Source organism: Aethalodelphis obliquidens, unplaced genomic scaffold (genome assembly GCF_003676395.1).
Source record: "Aethalodelphis obliquidens isolate GAN/ISIS:26980383/991018 unplaced genomic scaffold, ASM367639v1 scaffold33, whole genome shotgun sequence".
NCBI classification, from domain to species: domain Eukaryota; kingdom Metazoa; phylum Chordata; class Mammalia; order Artiodactyla; family Delphinidae; genus Aethalodelphis; species Aethalodelphis obliquidens.
In genome coordinates this window covers 19,370,067-19,393,650 of record NW_020837977.1, presented here as the reverse complement: position 1 = coordinate 19,393,650, position 23,584 = coordinate 19,370,067, and the positions used below count along the sequence as shown (strand labels likewise).

Genomic DNA, 23,584 nt, shown 5'->3' with positions numbered 1-23,584 from the left:
GAGGAGCAAAGGGCACATTCACATAAGCTCACCTGACATGATTTCCAAGTGCTCCAAAAGCTGCTTGCCCTATGCTTTCAAAATTAGGTCTGTGACTTTATGTACCTGGCAGCGGGAAAGAACTACTGGCAGCTCCATTCAACATCATGGTGTCTTTCAGGCAGCTCAGGGATGTTTTATGGGAGGTTAAAGCCAAGTCAAAGGAGGCAGGAAGCAAGCCAGTGGCAGACAGACGCCACGGGGCAGGAAGAGAACAGGCGGAAGGCTGACCCCTCCCCTGCCTTCCTGGCACCGGTGGCCAGCAGTCACTCCTTGTGCTCCTGTCCCCGCAGAGGTGGGGATGCAGCCCACCCAGCTTTGGGGGAAGGAGACTGGTGACCCAAACAAAGGAGAACACACTACTGGAGGGCACGAACATAGGCTCTTTCTTCCTTAAGCCTTCAAGGATCTTGCCATGGGAGTCATGGACCAAGGCCGCTCTGAGTACAGAGAGAACTGCACGGGAACCTTTCTCAATGATGACAGACAAACACGAGGAAACATAGAGAGTTATGAAAGGAAGAAAAAGAAAAAATAGGGTGAGCCAAGGTTCGCTACTCCATGCCAAAAGCTGCTGAGAACATCTAATTAACTCCACGTCCAAGGACAATGCAAAGCTTGCCCTTGTTTTACCACTAATAACACACACATGCAATTCCCTGTGTACCTCCACCTACCTGGCACTGGAGTCTGTTTCTTCAGCATCCCTACGAAGAAGCACTAACCTCATCTTACTGACGAGAACAAAGTTCAAAGACCACGAGACAAGCTCACAGCTGGCAGGGGTGAGCCACAACGCAAATCCGGTCTGTCAAGCCGTGGACCCTCCTGAAACACAACAGCTGACCCAGAGGCTCCTGACCTCTCACTCCGAAGAACCTTTCATTCTCTTAGCTGAAAAGATGTTCACTTCATATCTCCTTCCCTCTCCTCAACCTCTCATTTCCTTTTTTTCCTCCCTTTTGTACTCTTGGTTCCAAAGAAAGAATGGATTAGAACAGCGGTCCCCAACCTTTTGGGCACCAGGGACCAGTTTCGTGGAAGACAATTTTTCCACGGACGGGGGCGGGGGCGCGAGCGGTGGGCAGCGGCAGACGAAGGCTGGCTCGGTTACCCGCCTCTCACCTCCTGCTGTGCGGCCCGCCTCCTAACGGGTCTGCAGCCTGGGGGCTGGGGACCCCTGGATTCGAGGGAAATTAAGCATCTGATGTCATTTAATGACTGTACAGCCTCGGGCAAACTGTTTAACCTGTGATCTTCAGTTTCCCTATCTATAAAATGGGAAAAATAATAACCACATCATCAATTTGTGAAGAGTAAAGAGTACGCTACATAGAAAGCTCCTAGTAATACACAAATCCAGTAAATACTTCATTTTCTTTCACTTCTATGACACAATGCACATTGCAAACTTTCATTCTTCAATCCAGAAGACCAAAGAGGGAACACAAGGAAGCACCAGTTCTGGAATCTGGCGCCGATATCACCTAGCGAGCGGCCTCCGTGAGACACGATTCTAGAGGGAGTGTGAACCCTGAAGCTGGAGCGCCAGGAAGAAAGCCAAACTGATAAGCCACTGTTCAAGCATCCACACTAGATACTCTGACATTCAGCAAGTGCTAAGACGCCTATATTCACAGGTGTGGACTTCTCAGTTACCTTCTCAGCCCCACGACTCCAGAGCTGCCCCTGCTGCCTTTCCCCACAGTGCCCCTCATTCTTCTAATTCTCCCCTCCTCCCCACCTGGGACAGTGGACAACGGCATGAACTCACAGATGGACAGAGAAGCAGTAGGTGGTGGCTTGCTGAAGAGTTCAAGGTACAGGACATGAGGGGATAAAGAAATACACATTTTTTTAAAAGAAGAGATATGAAGCAACTCAATCTGAATTTTTTTTATTTTGAAAATTACAGAACTTCATATAGCTCCAGAAGTCTCTCCTCTCCTCTTACTCAAAGAATCTACGGCCTTGTCAAACCTCTACCACTGCCACGCAAGCCCGTGGTCACTGAGCACAGCCCTAATCGTAGACCACAAACACCCTCGCTATACACATGTGTCTGTGACCTAACAAAACCAGTCCTCGGGGAATAACCTCATCAGGTTTGAGGATATTTACTTGCCATCTTTCCATTTTTCAAGAAGTATTAAGAAGTGCTATACTACAATCCTCATAGGAGCCACAGCCTGCAAGTCGTTTGCCTCCTCTAACTCGGGAAAAGTCAGAATACTGAACTGGCAGCTGTGCTGTCCGCTTTCAGTCCGTTAAGTGACAATGTTCTTAGGACGTAATGAGATCGATGGGGAAGCATGAGAGAAAAGCATACGTATTTTCAGCTCCTCTTGGGTCACGCTTTCAAAGTGGGGCTTATTTGAAAAATTATGAATTCACACAGGACAATATTCAAATAAAAATAAAAGAATACTCCGAAGCAAAACTACATGGTTTGGAAACTACTCATCAGTTCAGATGATTTGTATCTGTTCCCTTCCACTAATCTGTTCCAACATTTCGTTATAAAATAAACCCGAAGATGAGCTCACGCCAAAGATGTTCTTTCTATATATTAACGCACTGTGTAGTGCAAAGACTGGCCTTGTCACACAGTCATTACATCAAATTATTTTGATGGCACCTTTAAAAACTTTCAAAAAGTCTAAGTAAGCGCTTGACTAAGCAAAGATAAAGAATGTAAGTAGGTTAACTACCGTTTTCCAGTATTATAAAATGGCATCTTTTTTTTTTAACATCTTTATTGGAGTATAATTGCTCTACAATGGTGTGTTAGTTGCTGCTGTATAACAAAGTGAATCAGCTATACGTATACATATATCCCCATATCCCCTCCCTCTTGCGTCTCCCTCCCACCCTCCCTATCCTACCCCTCTAGGTGGTCACAAAGCTCCGAGCTGATCTCCCTGTGCTATGCGGCTGCTTCCCACTAGCTACCTATTTTATGTTTGGTAGTGTATATATGTCCATGCCACTCTCTCACTTTGTCACAGCTTACCCTTCCCCCTCCCCATATCCTCAAGTCCGTTCTCTAGTAGGTCTGTGTCTTTATTCCCGTCTTACCCCTAGGTTCTTCATGACCTTTTTTTTTCTTCTTCTTCCTTAGATTCCATATATATGTGTTAGCATACAGTATTTGTTTTTCTCTTTCTGACTTACTTCACTCTGTATGACAGACTCTAGGTCCATCCACCTCACTACAAATAACTCAATTTCGTTTCTTTTTATGGCTGAGTAATATTCCATTGTATATATGTGCCACATCTTCTTTATCCATTCATCTGTCGATGGACACTTAGGTTGCTTCCATGTCCTGGCTATTGTAAATAGAGCTGCAATGAACATCGTGGTACATGACTCTTTGAATTATGGTTTTCTCAGGGTATATGCCCAGTAGTGGAATTGCTAGGTCGTATGGTAGTTCTATAAAATGGCATCTTTCTGAAGTCCATGACGGTCACTTTATCTATAGACAGACACTAGTAAAAGCTGCATAAAACAAAAACACCTTGTTATATTTCAGTACCAACTCACATAATATCATAATTACCTTAGGGTATTTCAGAACAGGTGGTATTACCTGCACCATATGAATGAAGAAAACCAACTGAGGAAGAGTAAATTGTTCTAGATTTCCTAAATACAGAGATATTTCAGCCTTATTCATAGATCTTACGTCATGCACTACTACTAATATTCACATTATCAGAAATACAGTGACTAGAAATGCAGGTCTGAGACCCTTGAGAAATGCAAACACACACACACACCACATTGATACTATAGCTTCATTTCACTTATGGGGACAAATAGTTCTATCCTTATTTTTACTCACAACCCAGAGAAAGTTTAATAAGTTCTGAGAGATGAACTGTCGTCCTAAGACAATCATAACAATGCTACATGGGCTCTGAATTGAGTGCTAAGAGCTTCACCTTAAGTTCAAATGATTCATTTGTCATCCGTGGTTCCTTTAGTTAATAAATCTCATTTTCAGAAAACTGTCCAAACTAAGCAATCAAAATGCTTGCAAAAGCTTTTACAACTATAGCTCAGTACCTCTCTCCAGCCTGCACTGAACACTTCTTCACCACGAATCCGGCAAGATGAGCACGACACAGGCACACTGAGGAAAGGATGTCAAAGGATGGCTTCAGTGCACACAGACAGTCTCTGCTCAAGGAAATCAGTCTCTTAAATAGTTAGCATATTTTCAGAAAAAATGTTTAAAATTTACTTTTAACTTGGCTAAAATGAATTTACAGAACTAAAGGTCTCTAGTAATGTAAGAAACCGTTTCATTTTAAAATGAAATTAGACCGGTCTTCAAACTATAAACAGTAGTCAAAATGGGTGAGTAAAATCATGTTTATTCATAGCGTATTTAAAACACTACACGTTCCCTCAACAAAAAGTTACTCAAAGCAAATAGTATTACCTTACATTTGGATATTTTAATTTTTAAGTGTTTTGCACAAAAAGACTTTACTTGATGATTTCCTCATTTAATAAACAAAAACTGATAACCTAGTCTCAGGACCTCTGATAGGCACGGAGGTTACGTGCTGAGTCACAGCCTTCCGCAACGTGAGATTCTGGTCAGAATTCGACAGGAGCCACATCAACAGGAATGTAACTTAATTTCGCTTTACTCTTTGCTACCCTTACAAGGACCATTTGTAGAAGGAGTACTAGCATATCAAATCATAACTTCACATCAAGTTGTATGTTCATTATGAATCATATTCTAACAGAAAGTGCTCTTTTAAAATAAAAATTATACTTAAATAAAGGCTCATAGGATACTGTGTGGGTTCTGTGTCGGAACCCTAATTGTACAGCTTCCCAGCTATGTGGCCTCAGGACACATAATCCATCTCTCTAGGCCTCAGCTACTACATGGTAAACCCAATATTAATAATAATAACTACCTCAGGATTAGTGAGAAATATATGGGATAATCTACGTAAACTGCCTGTGACATTCCATAACACACACCATGTGCTCAACAGCTGTTTTTATGATTTAATACAGACCTACTTAGTCCTCTCACAAAAGAACATGTTTCCATTTCAAGAAACATTCATCATATGCATAGAAATCTAGCAATAAAATATAATAAAGACACATAAAATACTGTGGATGTTAGGTGCCAACTGTCAATGAGATCTCAAAAACCCTATGGTGTTTCTGAGGGAAACCAAAGCATGGAAAGATTGGGGCAAGACTGCGAGGATATATCTCGTGAGCTGGATGGAACTGGAGGAATCAATGTGAACTCATGATACGTGTTTAAAATATATACATATAAAATATATATGTGTATGTGTACACATATACATGTATATATACACACACACATATAAAAATAAGAAGCTAGAGAAAACACATATACATACATAGTCTTCCGTGTTTAAGAAGGCCTAGAAGATTGACAGCGACTGCTTTTCACTCTTGTTGGAAAAGGTGCGGAAGACATTGTGCATTTCTACCTCCCACTCCACTCTCCTATCTGTGCACACTGATCTCCCCATCCGCACACTGAGGACCCTGAGGTGTCCACTCCCCCAGTGTCAGTGGGGACTCTGGCACCTCAGCTGCAGGTTCTCTGCCGCCAGCTCTCACCATCATCCTGGGCACCTTCAACAAGCACCACAACTCCAACAACAGCAACTGTCTCATGTCTGAGAACCTGCCCACCCACTGCCCCTGGGAATCCTTATTTCATTCTCCAGGCACATCTTGCATCTAATTTGCTGATCCTTCTACCACTACACTTAACCTTCAGTGTCCCCAGTCCTTGAGCTAACTTTTTCTATAAAAGGTCAGAGAGCAAGTATTTTAGGATTTGCAAGCCATAGTTTCCATCACAACTTCTGAACTGTGTGCTTCCAGAGCAAAGGCAGCTACAAACAACTTATAAATCAAATAGTGTGGCTATGTCCCAGAAATTTTATTTATGGACCCCCGAAACCTGAATTACATAGAATTTTCACATCATGAAACAGTACTCTTAGTATTTTTCCAACCATCTGAAAATGTAAACACCCTTCTTAGTTTGCAGGCTACACAAAAACAGACAGCAGGCCCAGTTTAACCCACGGGCCACAATTTGCTAACACCCGCCAGTACCACTTTCTTCCCAGACTGAACAGGTCCCACGAACAAGTCTTCACCCCCTTACTCTGCCCCTCCTCCTGTCCCTCTCAGCCCCTCGCCTGGGCTTTCCACCTCACTCCTCCTGTGGGCTCCTGACCTTGGACAGCGTAGCCATGTCTCGGCGGGCTCCCACAGAGCAAGAGGGTTCCCGGCACCTGGCTCCCTCAGAGGCTGCCCTAGCCACTTTGCGGAAGGCAGCCTCTGGTGAAACACCTCTCTAGCATTTTTGCCTCATACCCCAGAGAGCAGATTTCTAGAAAATTCCATCAAGGAGGCACCAGAGCAACTTCTCTGCCATCCAATGAGCCAGACACCCTCCCAACAAGGCCTGGATCTCGGCGCCAGGCGGGCCTCTTCCTGGAGCGCTCAATCCCAGCCCCAGGAGTAGTGGCTGCTCCTCATACCGTTTCCATATTCTTTAGGGCTCTCTTTACTTACTAGCCAATCCCATTACAGCTAACAATTCTTCACATTAAACTTTCCCTGTTCAAAGTACCGTGTGGTTTTCCTTTCCTGTACGAACTAGACTCATACAAACCTGAAAACCAGAAAGACTACATTCAGGTCCATCAGAGAACGAAAGACAGTTAGGCAGTAAAATGAACTGAGGATACACGAGACCCTGATACTATGCCAGCCAAAACACCCACAGTCCCATGGATCTGACGTGAGTTGCTATATCCTGCAATGACCACCCCTTTTTTTAAAACTTCCAAGTATGTGATTGTGTTTTATCTTAGTTTCTTGGCAAAATGTTAAACACTTGTCACCAGCTTTTCTGTGCTACGAGAGCTGTCCACCGTGATCACAAAGGGAAGTTAGACGGCCAACAGCAACTAGGAGTCTGAGGGCAGCAGGCGCCAATTCTGCCGTCTTAAAGTTCTTGCTCAGGGGGACTTTCCTGGGGGAGCCATGGCTAAGAATCCGCCTGCCAATGCAGGGGACACGGGTTCGAGCCCTGGTCCAGGAAGATCCCACAGGCCGCAGAGCAACGAAGCCCATGCACCACAACTACTGGGCCTGCGCTCTAGAGCCCACGAGCCACAACTACTGAAGCCCGCACGCGTAGAGCCCGTGCTCCACAACAAGAGAAGCCCCCGCTCGCCGCAACTAGAGAAAGCCCAGGCGCAGCAACGAAGACCCAACACAGCCAAAACTTAATTAATTAATTAAAGTTCCTTCTCAGGAGATCCACCACTGGGTCACACTCTTAGACAGAAGGATGCCTGGCAGCCTCAGCTACTGGGAGTCAGCTTAAACGTGAGCTTGTTAACTGAAACACAACATCTTTCTGGTTCCCTTGTTTCCCCTGTATAGACTTCAATAATTATTAGCACACCTGGAAAAGGACAAAATAAAACCAATGAAAAACTCATTAAATTTCATGTAGACATGGTAGGCAGGCTAAAAATAGAGACCCACAAAGGAATGAAGGAACAGGGAAACAGCAAAGCCAAATTCTTGAAACAAATGCCTGAGATAAGCAATAGTAAAGGTTACTTTTTCTAGCCAGTGGCATTTCAAATCGAAAGAAGACAAGACCATCAAAAAACATTTATTGGAAAATGCAGCCCCAGAGTTGTAGGAACACAGAGGGAAAACTAAATACACAAACAGGCCCTAAAGAATCCAACGGATTTGTTGTATTACTCATTTTGCAGAAAATAATTTTGGAAGAAAGCAACAGTAAAAAATGGTAAATAAGCCATATAAACGTTGCTGCTGTGCCCTAAAAATGTGATACGCTGAACACCAGAGAAGAGCAGGACTAGCCAGAAAGACATCCTTATGCTTCTACAGAGCATTTGGTTTTATTTTAATGTGTGTTGTGTGGGGAGGTATATGTGTTCTGGAAGAACAAAAATATTTTCGGGCTTCCCTGGTGGCGCAGTGGTTGAGAGTCCGCCTGCCGATGCAGGGGACACGGGTTCATGCCCCGGTCCGGGAAGATCCCACATGCCGCGGAGCGGCTGGGCCCGTGAGCCACGGCCGCTGAGCCTGCGCGTCCGGAGCCTGTGCTCCGCAACGGGAGAGGCCACAGCAGTGAGAGGCCCGCGTACCGCAAAAAAAAAAAAAAAAAAATTTCAAAAATAATAATCTCTAATAATTTACCTTATCCAACTACCTTACTGTCATTTTTTACAGCAGGGGAGCCTAGGGTAGAAATTTACTTATGTCTATTTACAGTGAATGCAGAGGGATAGTCTTTCTTTCCTACTGAGAACAAAGAGTATATACAACTTCTTCAAATATAAGACTCCTTCCCCCAAACTGGAAGGATTCCATGTAGCAAACTCACAAGGACCCCAGCTTCTATCTGCCAGAAAAGCGACTTAAACAGCTGTTAATTTTGTCCATGCCTTCCTCCAACATACTGCCTCAGGCTTTTGAGGGCAGGTATGTATCACTCCTTTCTCTTGCTCTGCTGATTCAAAGTCACCCTCCTCTTCAGTACAAATTTTCCAGTGCATTTAATAAATTACTAGATTAATTTCACAGGGCCACGGGTCCCCACCATCACTTCAAACACAATACACCCAAAGCCTTCTACACAGCCCTCACCCTGCAGGGCAGCTACTCGCTTCAATTACTCCCACCGCTCTCAGTGAAAATTCCATTCTATCACCATCCTTATCAATTTTAGCTAGATTACTACAACTAACTTCAAGACAGTCTTCATACTTGTGGTTCTCCCATCTGTACACCATTTTGACTCACCTACCCAATACACCACTTTTGTCATTAAAAACAGAACGAAGCTCCAAAAACTCAAGAGGTATCTCCAGGATGCTACAAAAATGAGAGAAAATCCCACCTGGCAGGGCTCAAGACCACCCCCATTTAAAAACAGCAGTAGGACTTCCCTGGTGGCACAGTGGCTAAGAATCCGCCTGCCAATGCAGTGGACACGGGTTCGAGCCCCGGTCCGGGAAGGTCCCACATGCCGTGGAGCAAATAAGCCCATGCTTCACAACTACTGAGCCTGCGCTCTAGAGCCCACGAGCCACAACTACTGAGCCCACGTGCCACAACTACTGAGCCTGCACTCCAGAGCCCACGAGCCACAACTACTGAGCCCGTGTGCCACAACTACTGAAGCCCGCACGCCTAGAGCCCGCGCACCGCAACAAAGAGTAGCCCCCGCTCTCTGCAACTGGAGAAAGCCCCAGCGCAGCAACGAAGCCAAAAATAAATAAATAAATAAAAATGACACTAATATAAACGCACTAAATCAAGCCTTTAAAAAATTTTTTTTAATAAAAATAAACACAGCAGTACTAGTTTTTTATCAGCTTTGTAATGTCATCTAAATATTTTGTTGGGGGAAGGGGTTGCTTAGCAATCACTTCACTAAGGAATCAAATGATCACAATGTGTTATTATTACCTGTATACATTTTCTATCACTGCCTTAACAAATTACCACAAATGAAACTGCCTAAAACCACGCAGGTTCATTATATTACAGTCCCGGAGATCAGAGTCTAACACAGGTCTCACTGGGCTAAGATCAGGGTGCAGGCAGGGCTGCATTCCTTTCTGGAGGCTCTAAGGGGGGTTACTCTTGCATTTTCAAAAGTCTAGTGTCCGTCTGCTTTCTTTGGCTTATGACCCTTTTCTCCATCTTCAAAGCCAGCCACGTCAGGCTGAGTCATCACTCTGCCTCTTTCTTCCACTTCTAAGGAACCCTGTGATCACACTGGGCCCATCACAGTAATACAGGACACTCTCCCTATCAAAGTCAGCTAATTAGCAACCTTAATTCCCCTGAGCCATACAGGGTAACACACTGACAGGGTCCAGGAATTAAAGCATGAACACCCTGGGGAAGAGGGCATTATCTGTCTATCACACTGCCCGAAGTCTACAACCAAATGCTGCTCCACAGGGAATTAAATCTGTACACTTGGGGCCTGAATCCATTCTACTCACCAAGACACAGGAAACAAAATAAGAGATCACAAGGGTAATCGGCGGCAAGAGAGCTCGTGGTCCTGACGGAACACGGAAGTCATTTTCTCTTACAGACAAGGCACGGCCACACCAAGACAACCCAAAGTCCCCTGAAACAACAATGACTATACTGCAGACGACTATACAAGGACTTTAAAGATGAGCCTGAAAATCAATTTGAAGCACTAACTGGAAACACTGCAACAAATAAAACCATCAATTTTTTATTTGGTTATTCTTAAGGCATGTAATCATTTTCTCTTATAAATGAAAACGTATGCCCAGTCCTATAACCCTGGAGCAGTATCACAAAAAAACTCGAGCATCCCTAATATGCTACACCACTGGGCGAAGCTGTGCCTAAGCTCAAAACCACTTAGGGCTCAACCCTGCTCGATTCCTGCCCTTACTTTTAGGACAGTGGGAAGCCACTGCACAGATTCATTCTGAGGGCTGACAAAAATTCAGTTCAGCGTGAGTTAAGACCCTGTACGTGAGAGCTGGCACCTTTTCTCAGCTGTTGGTACTTGTCAGGATTTTTGCAGCAGATTCAAAATTGCTCAAACTTTAATGCAGCATGATTCCAGGTTGGCCTCAAGAGGGAGCACCCTTTTAAAAACAGACTGCCCTACAGGTGGTGCTTTGCGTGTTATCACTAAAAACGAACGGAAGACAAGCGAGCCTAAGGTGGCTCCCCAGCGACCGTGCCCCGGCTCCCTGGCTACTCCTGACCCCCCACACAATACTGACGCGAGGCTGCTCCCAAGGCTGGCCTCTCGTTTAAATGGACACTACTGCTGTGCGAGTCCCTCGCTCTGCCGAGTGACGACTGATCTCATGATACTTGCAAAGCAGTGTGTGACTCATAAAGCATTACTACCTTTATCATTAGTGCAACTTTCATTAGTTGAGCATTTACTGCATATAAAGCGGTGCCATTTTAATTCATTTAATCTTAACAAAACCCTGTGCAATAGTATCACTTCCAAGCAAAGGGATGACCTAACTTCCTTAGGAGGCAGAATGGGCTCTGAGTTCTAGGTCTGTTCTCGCACCAAGCCCTCTGTCCTTGAAGACTGCAGATCCTTTCACAGGAAAGAAAGCAGATTCAGCAGATTCAGGAAAAGGAACTAACTCTGAATCTCAGTTCATGCATCTATAAAAGGAGACTAATGATACTCGCCACACAAGACACTCTCTGACAAGGCTGCGGTAAAGGTTAAATGAAGGGGAAGTTGCACCGAAGTGTGAAAATGTTAGAGCGCCAAGACACTAGCACCTCGTAGCGCATCGCTCCGGGGCACCCGCCACACACGGCACTCCCTGAGGCAGCGCGGGGACTGGCAATCACACTGTCTGTGGGAAGGGGGCCTCCGGGAGCCGCGCGCCGCCGATGTCCACGCGCACGTGCATGTGCAGGCGAGGCCCCAAATACATACAGGATGTACTATCTCGGCACAATAAAACCAGGGATCATTAAACAGCGACAGCTGAACAAGTCCTTAACAAGAAACAGAAAGCTTACAAAAAGCTTTCTTGCCATAAACAATAAGGTGGCTCAACTGGTTTAAGACCATGGTGATCTCTCCCTTTCCATCAGAATCAAACCAATTTCAGGAACAGTTACAATACAGGTATTTATATAAATCACTGCAGAAAAGCCTAAATCTTTCTTTTGCCATTTCTAATTTCTCTGGTTCATAAAAGAATAAAGGTTCAAAATCACTCTATTTGCAGGAAAAAAGTCAAGTCCTTTAAACCATTAAAATGGTTTAGAAGTATCTGAAGTAATTCTTTCACAATGGTATTTATAATACATGTTAAATCACTACAGACCACTGCCAGGCTTTTTCTTAAAACTAAAACTGTAGTAACTACCTTCATGTGTTCCAAAATCTGCTCTTATATTTGAGTATCAAGGTGACCATGAATTTAAAAATCCACTCTAGTCATCAAGAGACTACAATGCAGGGGGCTTCCCTGGTGGCACAGTGGTTAAGAATCCGCCTGCCAATGCAGGGGACACAGGTTCGAGGTCTGGTCCAGGAAGATGCCACATGCCGCGGAGCAACTAAGCCCGCGAGCCACGACTACTGAGCCTGCGCTCTAGAGCCTGCGAGTCACAACTACTGAGCCCCTGTGCTGCAACTACTGAAGCCGGCACACCTAGAGCCCATGCGCCACAGCCAGAGAAGCCACCGTAATGAGAAGCCCGCGCACCGCAACGAAGAGCAGCCCCCACTCGCTGCAACTAAAGAAAAGCCCACGTGCAGCAACAAAGACCTAATGCAGCCAAAAATAAATTAATTAATTGATTAATTTTTAAAAAGAGACTAGAATGCAAACAGGAGACTAAGAGTACCAGGACTCACAGGGGTCACAGGGATAAAATACACCATCCTTCGAAATACTGTCAAACAAAGAAAGGCTCATTTTGTGTTTGTTTTTGAGCTATGGCATTTCTAAATATTTCTTTCTAATAAACTTAAGATCCAGTATTTTAAAGACGATTACAAAAATACAATGATACACAATCAGAATAAAAGCTCTGAATTATTAAACCAGGAACAGCAATAGAGGTGGATATACTAACCCACCTACTGACACACGTGGGGCTCCCATCACCAACAGCTAAACCACTCGGCACTTGGCCGTTCATGCACAAATCACCTGACATGCTAAGCTGAGGCCCTACCACAGCCTTGGTCACCTGGCAAAGCATCCAGGTCAGAGAAAATTCAAGCACTCTCATTTTCCATGCTTCTATCACCAAATGTATTTGCCTTATATGGCAGCAGGATTTATAAAGCTGGGCTTTTCTAGTTGGTGTTCTCATTAATACAGAAATCTCTCAGAATTAACTAGAGGACACTCACCCCGGGTGATTACATTCCCGACAATCCGTTTCTTTTTTATCCATATTTTCTAGTCTTTCTACAAGGAGTTCTTACTGCTATTATATGTGGCAGGATCTGGAGATGAACAAAGACAAATGACCTTTTTACCTATTATTTCTATGATGGCCAGGAAACTGTGTATAAGTGACCAAACAAGAATCATAGGTGTTCAGAAATGAGTCAGTGCAAACGAATCCTTGTTACAAAAACCTGAGCCATGTGGACCCAGGCAGCATATACAGTACCAGCATAAAGAGAAATGACATAGCTACCAAACACCTAAAAAACTCATTTTTTGATGCCTATCAGAAAAACACTCAAATCCCATATTTAGGACAGAATTACTGAAAAATAACAAAGAAAAGATAACTCATCCTGTTCAGTAAGCCATATCTACTATGTTTAAAAAACAAACAAAAAAAAGGCACAGCTTGGGAAACCTTAAATGACTTGTTAGGAGTAACCTGATAGACCAGCTACACAACTTTAGCAGCTGTTACACTTGTATACAATGACAGTCTGTATTTATAGCACCCTTGGTCAGAAGGAATCAAAGTGCATTCATTATTTACCTGACATCCCATCATCACCTTATTCACTTATCACATTCAATTCTGACTTTTCATTATTCTTACCGTGACTTGTTATTCAATAGGATTCTGACTGACATTTTTAAGATACATGAATGTTATTTCTGTTTATACATAAAGTCTGAAAGGATTCACACCACACTGTTAAAAAGCCATTATTACCCAAACAACCCATGAGGAACAGATGTGGATGACAGAGGTTTGCTGAAGGAGGAATTTGTTAAACTTCATTTATTTCAGTAGTTTAAATCTTACACCTGAACATACAATAACACTACAGTAAAAAATTCAATGACCTCATAAAATATATTGTATTATTGGCCATGACATTTCCTTCTAGATGACACCCAGGGATCTTAGTTCATTCCCTGAACAGATTTCCTATGTTAAATATACTATTACAGGCCACAGTCCCAGAGACGAGTTTCCAGATATGGAGAACCCTTTCCAAGTACAGAACTTCTAACCGCAGGCAGAGGTGGCCTAGCGCGGAGCGGACACTGGCCCTGGGAGCTGCGGCCAATCACCACTGCCACTGCCATTCCTACTCTTCCGCCCACAGTCACCAGGGACTCCAGCAAGCATCTTCACATGGCCCGTCCTTCTCTCACCAGTCATCATCAGGCCTGAAAAGGAAACCATTTCATTCCCCAAGAAACATCCATTTCAGTTTTCAATTTTTATTTTTCCCTAGAGAGAAAGATCTACTTTTTATTTCTCTTCCTTCAAATGGGTGGCTCAATGGGTATAACAGTATAAAACTGGAAACAATCTAAATGTCCATCAGTAGGGAATAAGGTTAAATAAATGATAATACATACAATCTACATATGTAGCAATATATAGCAGATACTTTGAGGCTGCAAAAAGATTTTTTTAAAGAATGAAGAAATTCTTTCCTGTTATGGAATATTAGAGATACACTCAGTGAAAAATGCAAGTGAAACTGTTGCAATGACCCTCATCCTAACTGGAAAGAAGAAGAGTATTTATTCAAATTTACTCGCATACAAATAGTTTCTTTTGTATCATTCCAGAGATAAGTGGCTACCTCCCAGCGGGGAGAAGGGCAGCCTGAGGAGTCATCTTCAGGCTAGAAACTTCTCACAGCACTTAAACCTTGAGCCATGTGACTGCAGTACCTATTTTCAAAATCATTTATTTTAAACTTGCTTACAACTTTTATCTTTAGAGAAGTATTTGTGATTACTTTAATCCTTTATGAAGTCGAGAGCAGGAAGACTAATAATTAGTCTGAGAATCAATCTCACTCTTATAATCATGCATTTAGTATTCCAAAAAGAAACCCCAAATGTGTCCCCCATCACCATCACCAAGATATCCTACATTCGCAACTCCTAACAGAAAGGATTATATTTTTATAAGATAAAGCAGAAACTAATTACTTAATATAATACTTATATTGTATTACTTACACTATAATACAAAATGCAGAGGCAGATATAAGAGAAATATAAAATTTTAACCTTTGCATGGTAACCATTAACCTTGATAGATTCAAAATAATCTGAAATTTCACATGAACTCTTCAGGAAGCAGACTTATGTATAATCTGTGTGAGGGCATTTCAGCTGACCAAAACGTTGGAGCTTCCTGGTGTCACAAAAAAGGAATAAATGACACTGCAGGATAGGCCCGTATCTACATAAGCACAGAGAAAGGTGTGAGGCCAGAAAGCTTATGAGAACATTGTAGTTCATTTGACAATATGTCTAATTTAACCGCATCGAAAAGAATTCAAATGTCAAACCATTAATTTTAAGAATTTATATACATATATTATACATATGTACAATTGTCAATAACTCAGACACATGCATACAAAAAAAACAAAACTGAATTTTTAAGAAAAAACAACTTATCATAATTACCTAGAAATGAATCTGAAAATTGAACTCATTTGATAGCCTACAACAAGAAAATCTGGTTGTCACATACACAAAATTAAAAACTCCAATAAACTATTGGGTGTCATCTACCAACTAAAGTCAAATACTACTTAAATTGCCATTAACAGGGCAGGTGACCAGAGATCATTTTCATATCCATTCACACCCATCTCCTGAGCGTCCACAACACACGGTTTCTGTTTTCGAGCATTTTTTAATCCAATTACAACTGTTAAGAGTACTCAAAAACAAATTCAGAGTAGAAAGTTCTCATCACAAGGTTAAGCAACTATAATATGAATGAGAGGAGACCTTACTCGCAGGCGGGGAAGAGGAGCCCTAGCGAAATACAGCGCATCAGCAAGCCTTCCACAAGGAGGGCCTCAAAGAGCAGAGACAGGAAAGGGAGGAAACTCCGAAAGAAAATGCGTAAGAAACCAGAAGTTTGAATAAAACAAGGAACCAATTGGAGGAGGAGCGCTGGGGCCACGTAACGCAGTTTTGAAAAGGCAAAGGTGAAGAACAAGGACTGTATTCCAGAGTGGGTCAGGAGCCACGCACTGCAGGCACAAAGGTCAAGAACACAAAACTGGAAGACATGCTTGGGATTCCAGCTCCAGTTCACCTACCCACTAGCAACTCCCTCAGGCTCATGAACTCTCGATTTCTTCCTCTGTAAAGTGGCATAACAGTACCTACAAAATAAAACTATCACAAGGACCAAATGACACAAAGCACCCGGCACAGCGGCTGTCAGAAGAAACACTCCGTACGTTTTGGGGTTTTGTTTTGTTTGCAAGCAGGGGGAAAAAAATGATCAGGGCTGCATTTAGTACAATTAATTTGATAGCAGCAAACGATGGGATGGTAAAACCTAGAGATTCGGGACGACTCCGGTTAATGGCAGTTGAAGCAAAGGGATTAAAACTACTTAACTGCTGGGAAAATGGAAAAGAGGCAGGAGAATCAGGAACCACATGCAATAAAATGACAAATCATTTATAAGAAGGGGCCAAGTGTCAAAGGTGTCCTTTGATTTTGAGTCTAGATGACTAAGAAAATGTGAGGATCATTAATACAAACAAGTAAATGAAGGAAAAAGAATTAACTTTGCAAGGAAAACACTTCAATTCTGAATCTATTTGATTCAACATAACAAAATGACAGCACTTTAAAGAGTCTGTCAAGGAAAACAACAGAAGGCAGGTCTGAAGCTCTGGAAATAAAATGAAGCTGGTGATGCAAACTGGGACCTCAGCAAAGAGGGAATGAACAGGGGGATCCAGGGGCCTGAGGCGGCCAGAAAGGAGAAAACACAGCTCCAAAAAAGGGAGACGGGAACTGTATCTCAAGTAACACCTGTACGTAAGTCCAAGGTGCTGGCCTGTAGCAGGAACAGGGAAGACAAGGGCCTCACGACACTTCACAGTCCACAGCTCTCAGATGCTCACTGCACTTGAGGTTATACACTGAACTGACTTACTGCACTGTGGTTATTACAGGTTTACAAGAGCCCGCCCATTACTGCAAAGTGTTAATTATTCCAACTCAACCCCCAGCAGGACACAGCTACCACAGGATAATAATCGTAATTAGACTTTTTTTCAGTATCTCAAAGAACTATAACTTTTAAGTTCTTATCTCCCTTGACCTCCAACCACGGAGCTGACTCTTTGAGGGCTCCCCTTTCCCTCTGTCTACTCTGAGGGCCAACTCTCAGATTATCTCCCCTCTCCTTTGGCCTCTCTTGCATCTTAACCATTTTCTCCCTAGAAACAGAGCTATCAGGGAACAGGTCCTTTAGGCAATTCCACAAGAGTTCTTTCATACTTAGCTTTTAAATCTCATCTAGATTTTAAACTCTAGATCATAGCTGACGCTTTTGTTACCATTCATAGGCCCTAAATAGTTTATTGACGGCTACTCATAAATGTATGCCGCCCCAAAAGAATTTTTAGGCTAACCTGGAAAACTGTATTTCTCCCCGTGAGCCATAAGATCTCTCTTATTAATTTTTGAGACTATGCACACACAGAATTGGATTCCCCATCCTCCAACAGCTGGAAGTCCTAATGTATTCTAAAGACATCTTGCTAGTGCTGAATTGTTTTTTTGTATCCCACAACTATAAAACCCACTCACATCCAGTGTAAGTTGTCCAAGAGACAAGTGATGGCAGATATGCCATTTAAATGTGAATCTAATTACCATCCTTAACAAATGCCAAGAAAAAAAAGCTCAAATATTTTCCTATACGTGGGTTTCTTCTCAAATACATATTACAACTGATCATACTTTAACTTCAGTACGTGCTGTATTTCTTTAAACCACACAGTTGTCACATCTGCTGGAAAACCAAAACAGATCAATAACCATAACATTATGACATACACTCTATTAAACTGCCTGTCATGATGCAGTTTTAGGTGGCCAAAATAAATAAGCAAATTTTAATCTTTTTAGGACGCTCTTTGTATTGTTTTCATCATATTAGTTTACAAAGAGTGTAATGGTGTTCATAAAAATACTAAATGAAACTAGTCTATAAGGAATAAAAGCATCTGTAAGAGCTACAATTCACTATGACATCCAAATTTTGCATGGCATCAAATGGAGTGACTGAAAACTAAAGTAACACAATCCCCCATCTACTTGCTTAATGGCATCACCTCAAGGAATTCAATATTTTAATAATACACCATCAGAAACCTCATCTAAAAGATATCATTAGAGGGACTTCCCTGGTGGCGCAGCGGTTAAGAATCCACCTGCCAGTGCTGGGGACACGGGTTCGAGCCCTGGTCCGGGAACATTTCACATGCCGCGGAGCAATTAAGCCTGCAAGCCACAACTACTGAGCCCACGTGCCACAACTACTGAGCCCGTGTGCCTAGAGCCCGTGCTCTGCAGCAAGAGAAGCCACCGCAATGAAAAGCCTGCGCACCGCAACAAAGAGTGGCCCCCACTCGCCGCAACTAGAGAAAGCCTGCGCACAGCAACAAAGACCCAAAGCAGCCAAAAATAAAAATTAATAAAAATAAATAGATATTGTTAGAGTTTCACACTAATTATCCTTTAGATTATTTTTCAATACATACAATTATATTTATGTCTCTATTTGTAAGGAACGTTTCCAAGCCAAAAAAAGAGAAGGAAACTCTAAGTTCGGTAATTTTGTGAGGTAATTTTCATTAATGGGGGGCAGCACAGGAGAGCAAAAAACAGGTTCTTGGATGCAGGTCTGAAGCATGAAGCATGCCTGAGTCTAATGCAGTCAGCACCACTGAAAAGGCAGCGGGGTCTTCACCAGTTTAACCTCTCAGAGCCTCTGTTTAAAAATTCATATAGTGGAGAGACTGCCACCTATGTTGTGAGAAATACATAAGAAAGCGCATTCCACTACCAGCAAGGATAACTAAAAAGGCCACGGATGTTTTTTATTCCTTCTAAACAGTTTCCCGAATAATAAAATGCTACACGACTGGGCCTCAGATTTCAGGCTATACATGTTGAGAACCAGATGGTTCTCTGTGATGACCTTACTCAGTTGTTTTCCCTGGAAGCCAGCACCAAGATGAACGCACAGCACATTTTTAATAGATACAAGGCGGTGATTCGATCAACGAAGCCTCCAGTTCTGCACGCAGAAATATCAAGTGTAGCAGAGAGCCCCTAGTTCCCCGTGCTCTTGAATAGTAAGCAGCTGCTCTCATCCCTCCACTTAACAGCTTACTCCCTACGGTTTACCTGCCTGACTGAGACACAAACCTGCGGGCCACTGGCCTCCTACCTTTACCTCTTCGTCACACAGGGGCCAGTTCACATTTGAGGGACTGAATCTGTTTTCAACTGAGCATATGGAATTTAAGTTTACTCTGAAAAATGCACTTAAAAAAACAAAAAATGAAGTATTTTAGTAACCTGCATTATGAAGTCACCCAGGCCTCCTGAAAGCTACCATTAAGCTCTATGTAAACATATTACTCAACTTCCTAATATGTAAGTATCCCCAACTGGCAGACATTCTGAAAGTTCTACCACATTACGTTTCAAAACATTAGTTTGTAGACCTTATTAAAAGCTAACTAAAAGCTAAATGATTATACAACTATGGACGACAATGTTCATCGATTAAAATAGAGCTCTGTATGTTTTTAAAAGAATGAGGTATGTCATAAAATGGAGAAACAACCATGAGTAGAACTGGCCAATAAGAACTATATACTATATATGATCCCAATTTTGTTCTTTTTGTTTTATTGAAGTATAGTCGATTTACAATAACGTGACAACTGTGTTTTTAAACCGTATTTATTACACGCACAGACAAATCCTTAATGGCTAAACACCACACTCGCAGACTGGTTCCCCTGGGCAGTAAGCGGGGGGGCGGGGGGGGGGAGATGGGTGGGAGGCCGGCGCGGCGGGAGGACACACTTCGTCACTGTGCGGCTGCGCTGTGTTTCCTTAAAGAGCACATAGTACTTCTGCAACAATGATACATAACAAACTAAGAGCAAAAACTATCGGGTAAGACCGTACTTCCTCCTCCGTACCCAAAGAATGCCAAGGTGTAATATAAAAAACACAGGATCTCTAAATTTTAAGAAGACGACAGATGGAAACACAGTTCTGGAAGCGGGGAACAAACAAAAAAATAATTGGATTCGCAAAATTTCTCCCCGTGTGGTTCCACGCCTGGGTCCCCTCTACTCCGGCGGTGGACGAGCCCGCACTCTACAGCAGTAACCGCCCAACCAAGACCCGAAAACGAGAAAAGGCGGCGCCGCTCCAGCCCCCGAGAGCCCCGCCAGCCGCAGCGCCGAAGCCGCGCGAGGCGCCGCGGGCAGGTCCGCCTCCTCCGAAGCCGACAACAACAAAGTCGCGGCGGCGGGGCCCGGGCCCGGCCCCCCGGCCCTTCCACCTCCTTGGACCCCGCGGCCGCCAGCCTCCCTTCAGCACCCAGGCCCCCTCGAACCCTCAGCCGCCGGCCCCGACCTCCGGCCCCTCGGCCCTTCCGACCTCCCGGCCTCCGACCCCGGCCCCGCGGCCCTTCCGACCTCCAGGCCCCAGATCCGCCTCCAACCCCGGGCCCAGCCTCCCCCGAACCCTCGGCCGCCCGGCCCAGACCTCCCTCCCCCCCGGCCCCCCACCCCCCCCTGACTCCCTCAATCCCTCGGCCCCCTTCGGCCCTACCGGCCCCTTGGCCCCCGACCCCGCCCCCAGCCCGAGGCGACTGCCTTACCTGTGGCGAGGCGGTCGGTGGGCCCGCCGCAGCGGGCGCAGGTGAGGCGCTGGGACTCGGCGGGCTCCGCGGCAGCCGGCGCCGCCGCCAAAACAACACGTCCGCCGCCGCCGCCGGGGGGAGGGGCGGAGCCCGGACGCTGGTTGGGGAAGCCCGAGCGCCGCGGCCTCCGAGCCGGCGGGGACCGGGCATGCGCGGACGGCGGCGGGCGCGAGGGCCGCCGCGAGGACGCTGAAATCAACAAGGCCCGGGGACGCCCCATCCGACTCCGCCCCTCGACTCGCCCCGCCCCTAGCCCAAACCACGCGAGATCTCTACGGAGCCCGAAAACATGGAGGCAGAGAGAGATCCCGCGAGAGCAGCCACCGCGTAGCCGCCGCCGCCGCCACCGCCCTCTCCCCCCGCCTCCCCGCGTGGGGCGGCTGTTTCCGGAGCTTGGGCCGGCGAGTGAGCTGGTGCTGCTCAGCGGTTCCCGGCGGCGTGTGGGCGCTTGTCTGTCCGCCACGGCAGGCGGCTTCCACCCCCTCGGGCGGCGCCGGGAGAGGAGGCGAGGCCGAGGGCTGCCTGGCGGGAGGGGTCTGCCCGCGGCTGCCGGCCTGGCAGACGTGCGGACCATGTCCGCGGGCTGCCTCCGCGGGTGAACAGTTAGAGCGCCCTGAATGCCGTGCTGCTTCCCACCGTGGCTATCTGTGTGCAGAAGCGTTTAAATCAGATACTGTTGGCGGAAACCCTGCAGGCGAGGTCAGAGCCCTAGGGAGGAGCTCGCAGACGGAGCAGAGTTGCTAAGAGCTGGTCGGCGTTCAGTTCAGCAACTGTGTTTGCAGTGAATGGAGTGTAAATGCAGGTCCGGCGGCCGCTCCGCTCCTCCTGCAGTCTTTCTGTCTGCGGTGTCCTTGACCCCTGCATTCCTGGTCCCGGGCCCTAACTGTGTACTCACCGTGATGGGGTCACGGAACAGTCTTAAAGGGTTCGCTTTCTGAAATTCCCAAGCAGGAATTTCTGCACCCGAAAGTCTCCTACTATAAGCTAAATAAGTAAAAATGGTCAAGTTAGGAAAATAGCTGAAATCATGAATCACCTGCCACACCTCTTTTCTCCCCTTCATTTCTTTATGCATTTTCTTTGCTTTCCCCATTCTGCAATAGGAATTTTTCAGAGTTCTAGACTTTTTTTTTCTTCTTCCGCAACTGCATTAAACTTGACCACATGTCATTTTTAGTAAGACTACCAGTAAGGATGTAGTTAGCAAACGGGACCAAGTGCTGTTCTTGTGGGTGAGTGATTCAACAGCAAATCGGCCGACAGCTCAGTGTCTTCCTGGGGTTCTCCACCCTCAGACCATTTCTGATTACGCCTGCATTTAGCACTTCTCGTGCATAATTTACTTCTGGTGAGTGTGTGCCTTCCTACTGATGTGTAATCCACAAAGTCTGGGCGCAGGCCTATGGTGTTCCCTGCTGCTCTCCAGCACCCAGTACAGGGTCTCCTGCAAGACTGGTCCTCTGCAGTTGTTGAATGGCTGATATAATTTTAAATTATCCCGTCATCCAGAATTATTTAGAGATTTGTTTAGACTTTGATTAATGTAGATGCCCACAAGACAATTTATTCCTAGAACTCTTGGTCCAGTTTTGCAGCGAGTGTGGTCCTGGCAACGGGAAAGTAACACTTGCTGCAGTAACTTAATTCTTCACACCAGGTTGCTTCAGTTTTAATATTAAGCAGGAGATAGCCAGAGTGCATACTTCATGAATACAGAATCCTGTGTAGGCAGGAGCCTTGTAATATCGGAAATGCTCTGTTAGTTGCACGCAGAGGCTGTCGACTGAAAAAAAAATGCACAAAGTGAGAGTTGTGAGTTAAGTTTTATTTGTGGGAAGATCAGAACTCTAGCCCGGGAGACAGCTTTTCAGATAGCCCTGAGAAGCTGCCCCGAGGAGGTAGGGGACGGTCAGTGTTATACAGGTTTTTAGTGCATTGGGTGCACACACGTTTTGGCAGAGGTTTGCCGCTAGTCACGAGGAGCAGATGTCACTGCTTATGCTTTTAGTGCTTTTCTAGGTGTGAGGAGATGCAAGAATTGGGCTCATGAAATCTTCTGAGACTATCTGACTGTCTGAAAGCCTGTTCCGCCAGTTTTTCCCGGAGCACAGAGCGCCTCATTCCTGATCTCCAACCTGAGCTCCTTTCAGGGGGTGCTGAAGGTCAGCAGCTGCAGCGGCTCATGATTTAATCCTTGTAAAGGTAGATGGCGAATGCCAGTGTGTAGTTGGCAGGGCATTCGGCAAATGCTTATTAAACTAAACCAAATTCAGAATACAAACTACTGTCACCATCCTGGAGTTCACATTTCCCAAAGTCATGGCAAGAGTTGTTGCATGTTCTCTTCAGCCTCAGGATTGGAGGTCTTCGTGTGTTGCCCAGATTAACCTTAAATCACCTAGTTATTTGCAAACACCTCTGTTGCATAATGGGCCTTGGTTATGGTTTATAGTGAGTGCCAAGTCTGGTCTGAGGCCTGAAAGAATTTCTTTGTATCTTTCATTTGACCTGCAATGTCTGGGGAAAATCCAGGACTAAATCCTACTAAATATGGAACTGTTTTGTTCTGCAACTAAATTTCCTTGTACTATTTTCAGTACAGTTACAAGTCCATCGCCTCCTTCCCCGCCCAACAAAAAAATAAATATCTCCTCTCTAATAAAAGAGAATTAGTTTCACTGTACTTACTTTTCTGTTTGAAAAACAAGAGCCACACAACGGCATTTCCTTACTG

At 44.7% G+C, this 23,584-nt stretch overlaps 1 protein-coding gene across 17 annotated transcripts in view; it reads right to left on the bottom strand.

Annotated features, from left to right (window-relative positions):
• Positions 1 to 22,498, bottom strand: part of PCMTD1 (protein-L-isoaspartate (D-aspartate) O-methyltransferase domain containing 1) — a 62,569-nt gene extending 40,071 nt beyond the window's left edge. For 3 of the 17 annotated variants that reach the window (XR_003437425.1, XR_003437424.1, XM_027128121.1), the window contains exon 1: positions 20,809 to 22,461. Coding sequence is in view for 10 of the 17 variants with exons in the window: in XM_027128121.1 (XP_026983922.1) it covers positions 20,809 to 21,424 (616 nt within the window). In the remaining 7 variants the exon portion in view is untranslated. Of the gene's footprint in view, positions 1 to 3,381; positions 3,544 to 4,113; positions 4,181 to 12,406; positions 14,280 to 19,860; positions 20,051 to 20,808 lie in introns of those variants that run through there. The other 14 variants (XR_003437426.1, XM_027128122.1, XM_027128118.1 and 11 more) reach the window with 12 other exon arrangements.
• Between the last annotated feature and the right edge of the window lie 1,086 nt (positions 22,499 to 23,584).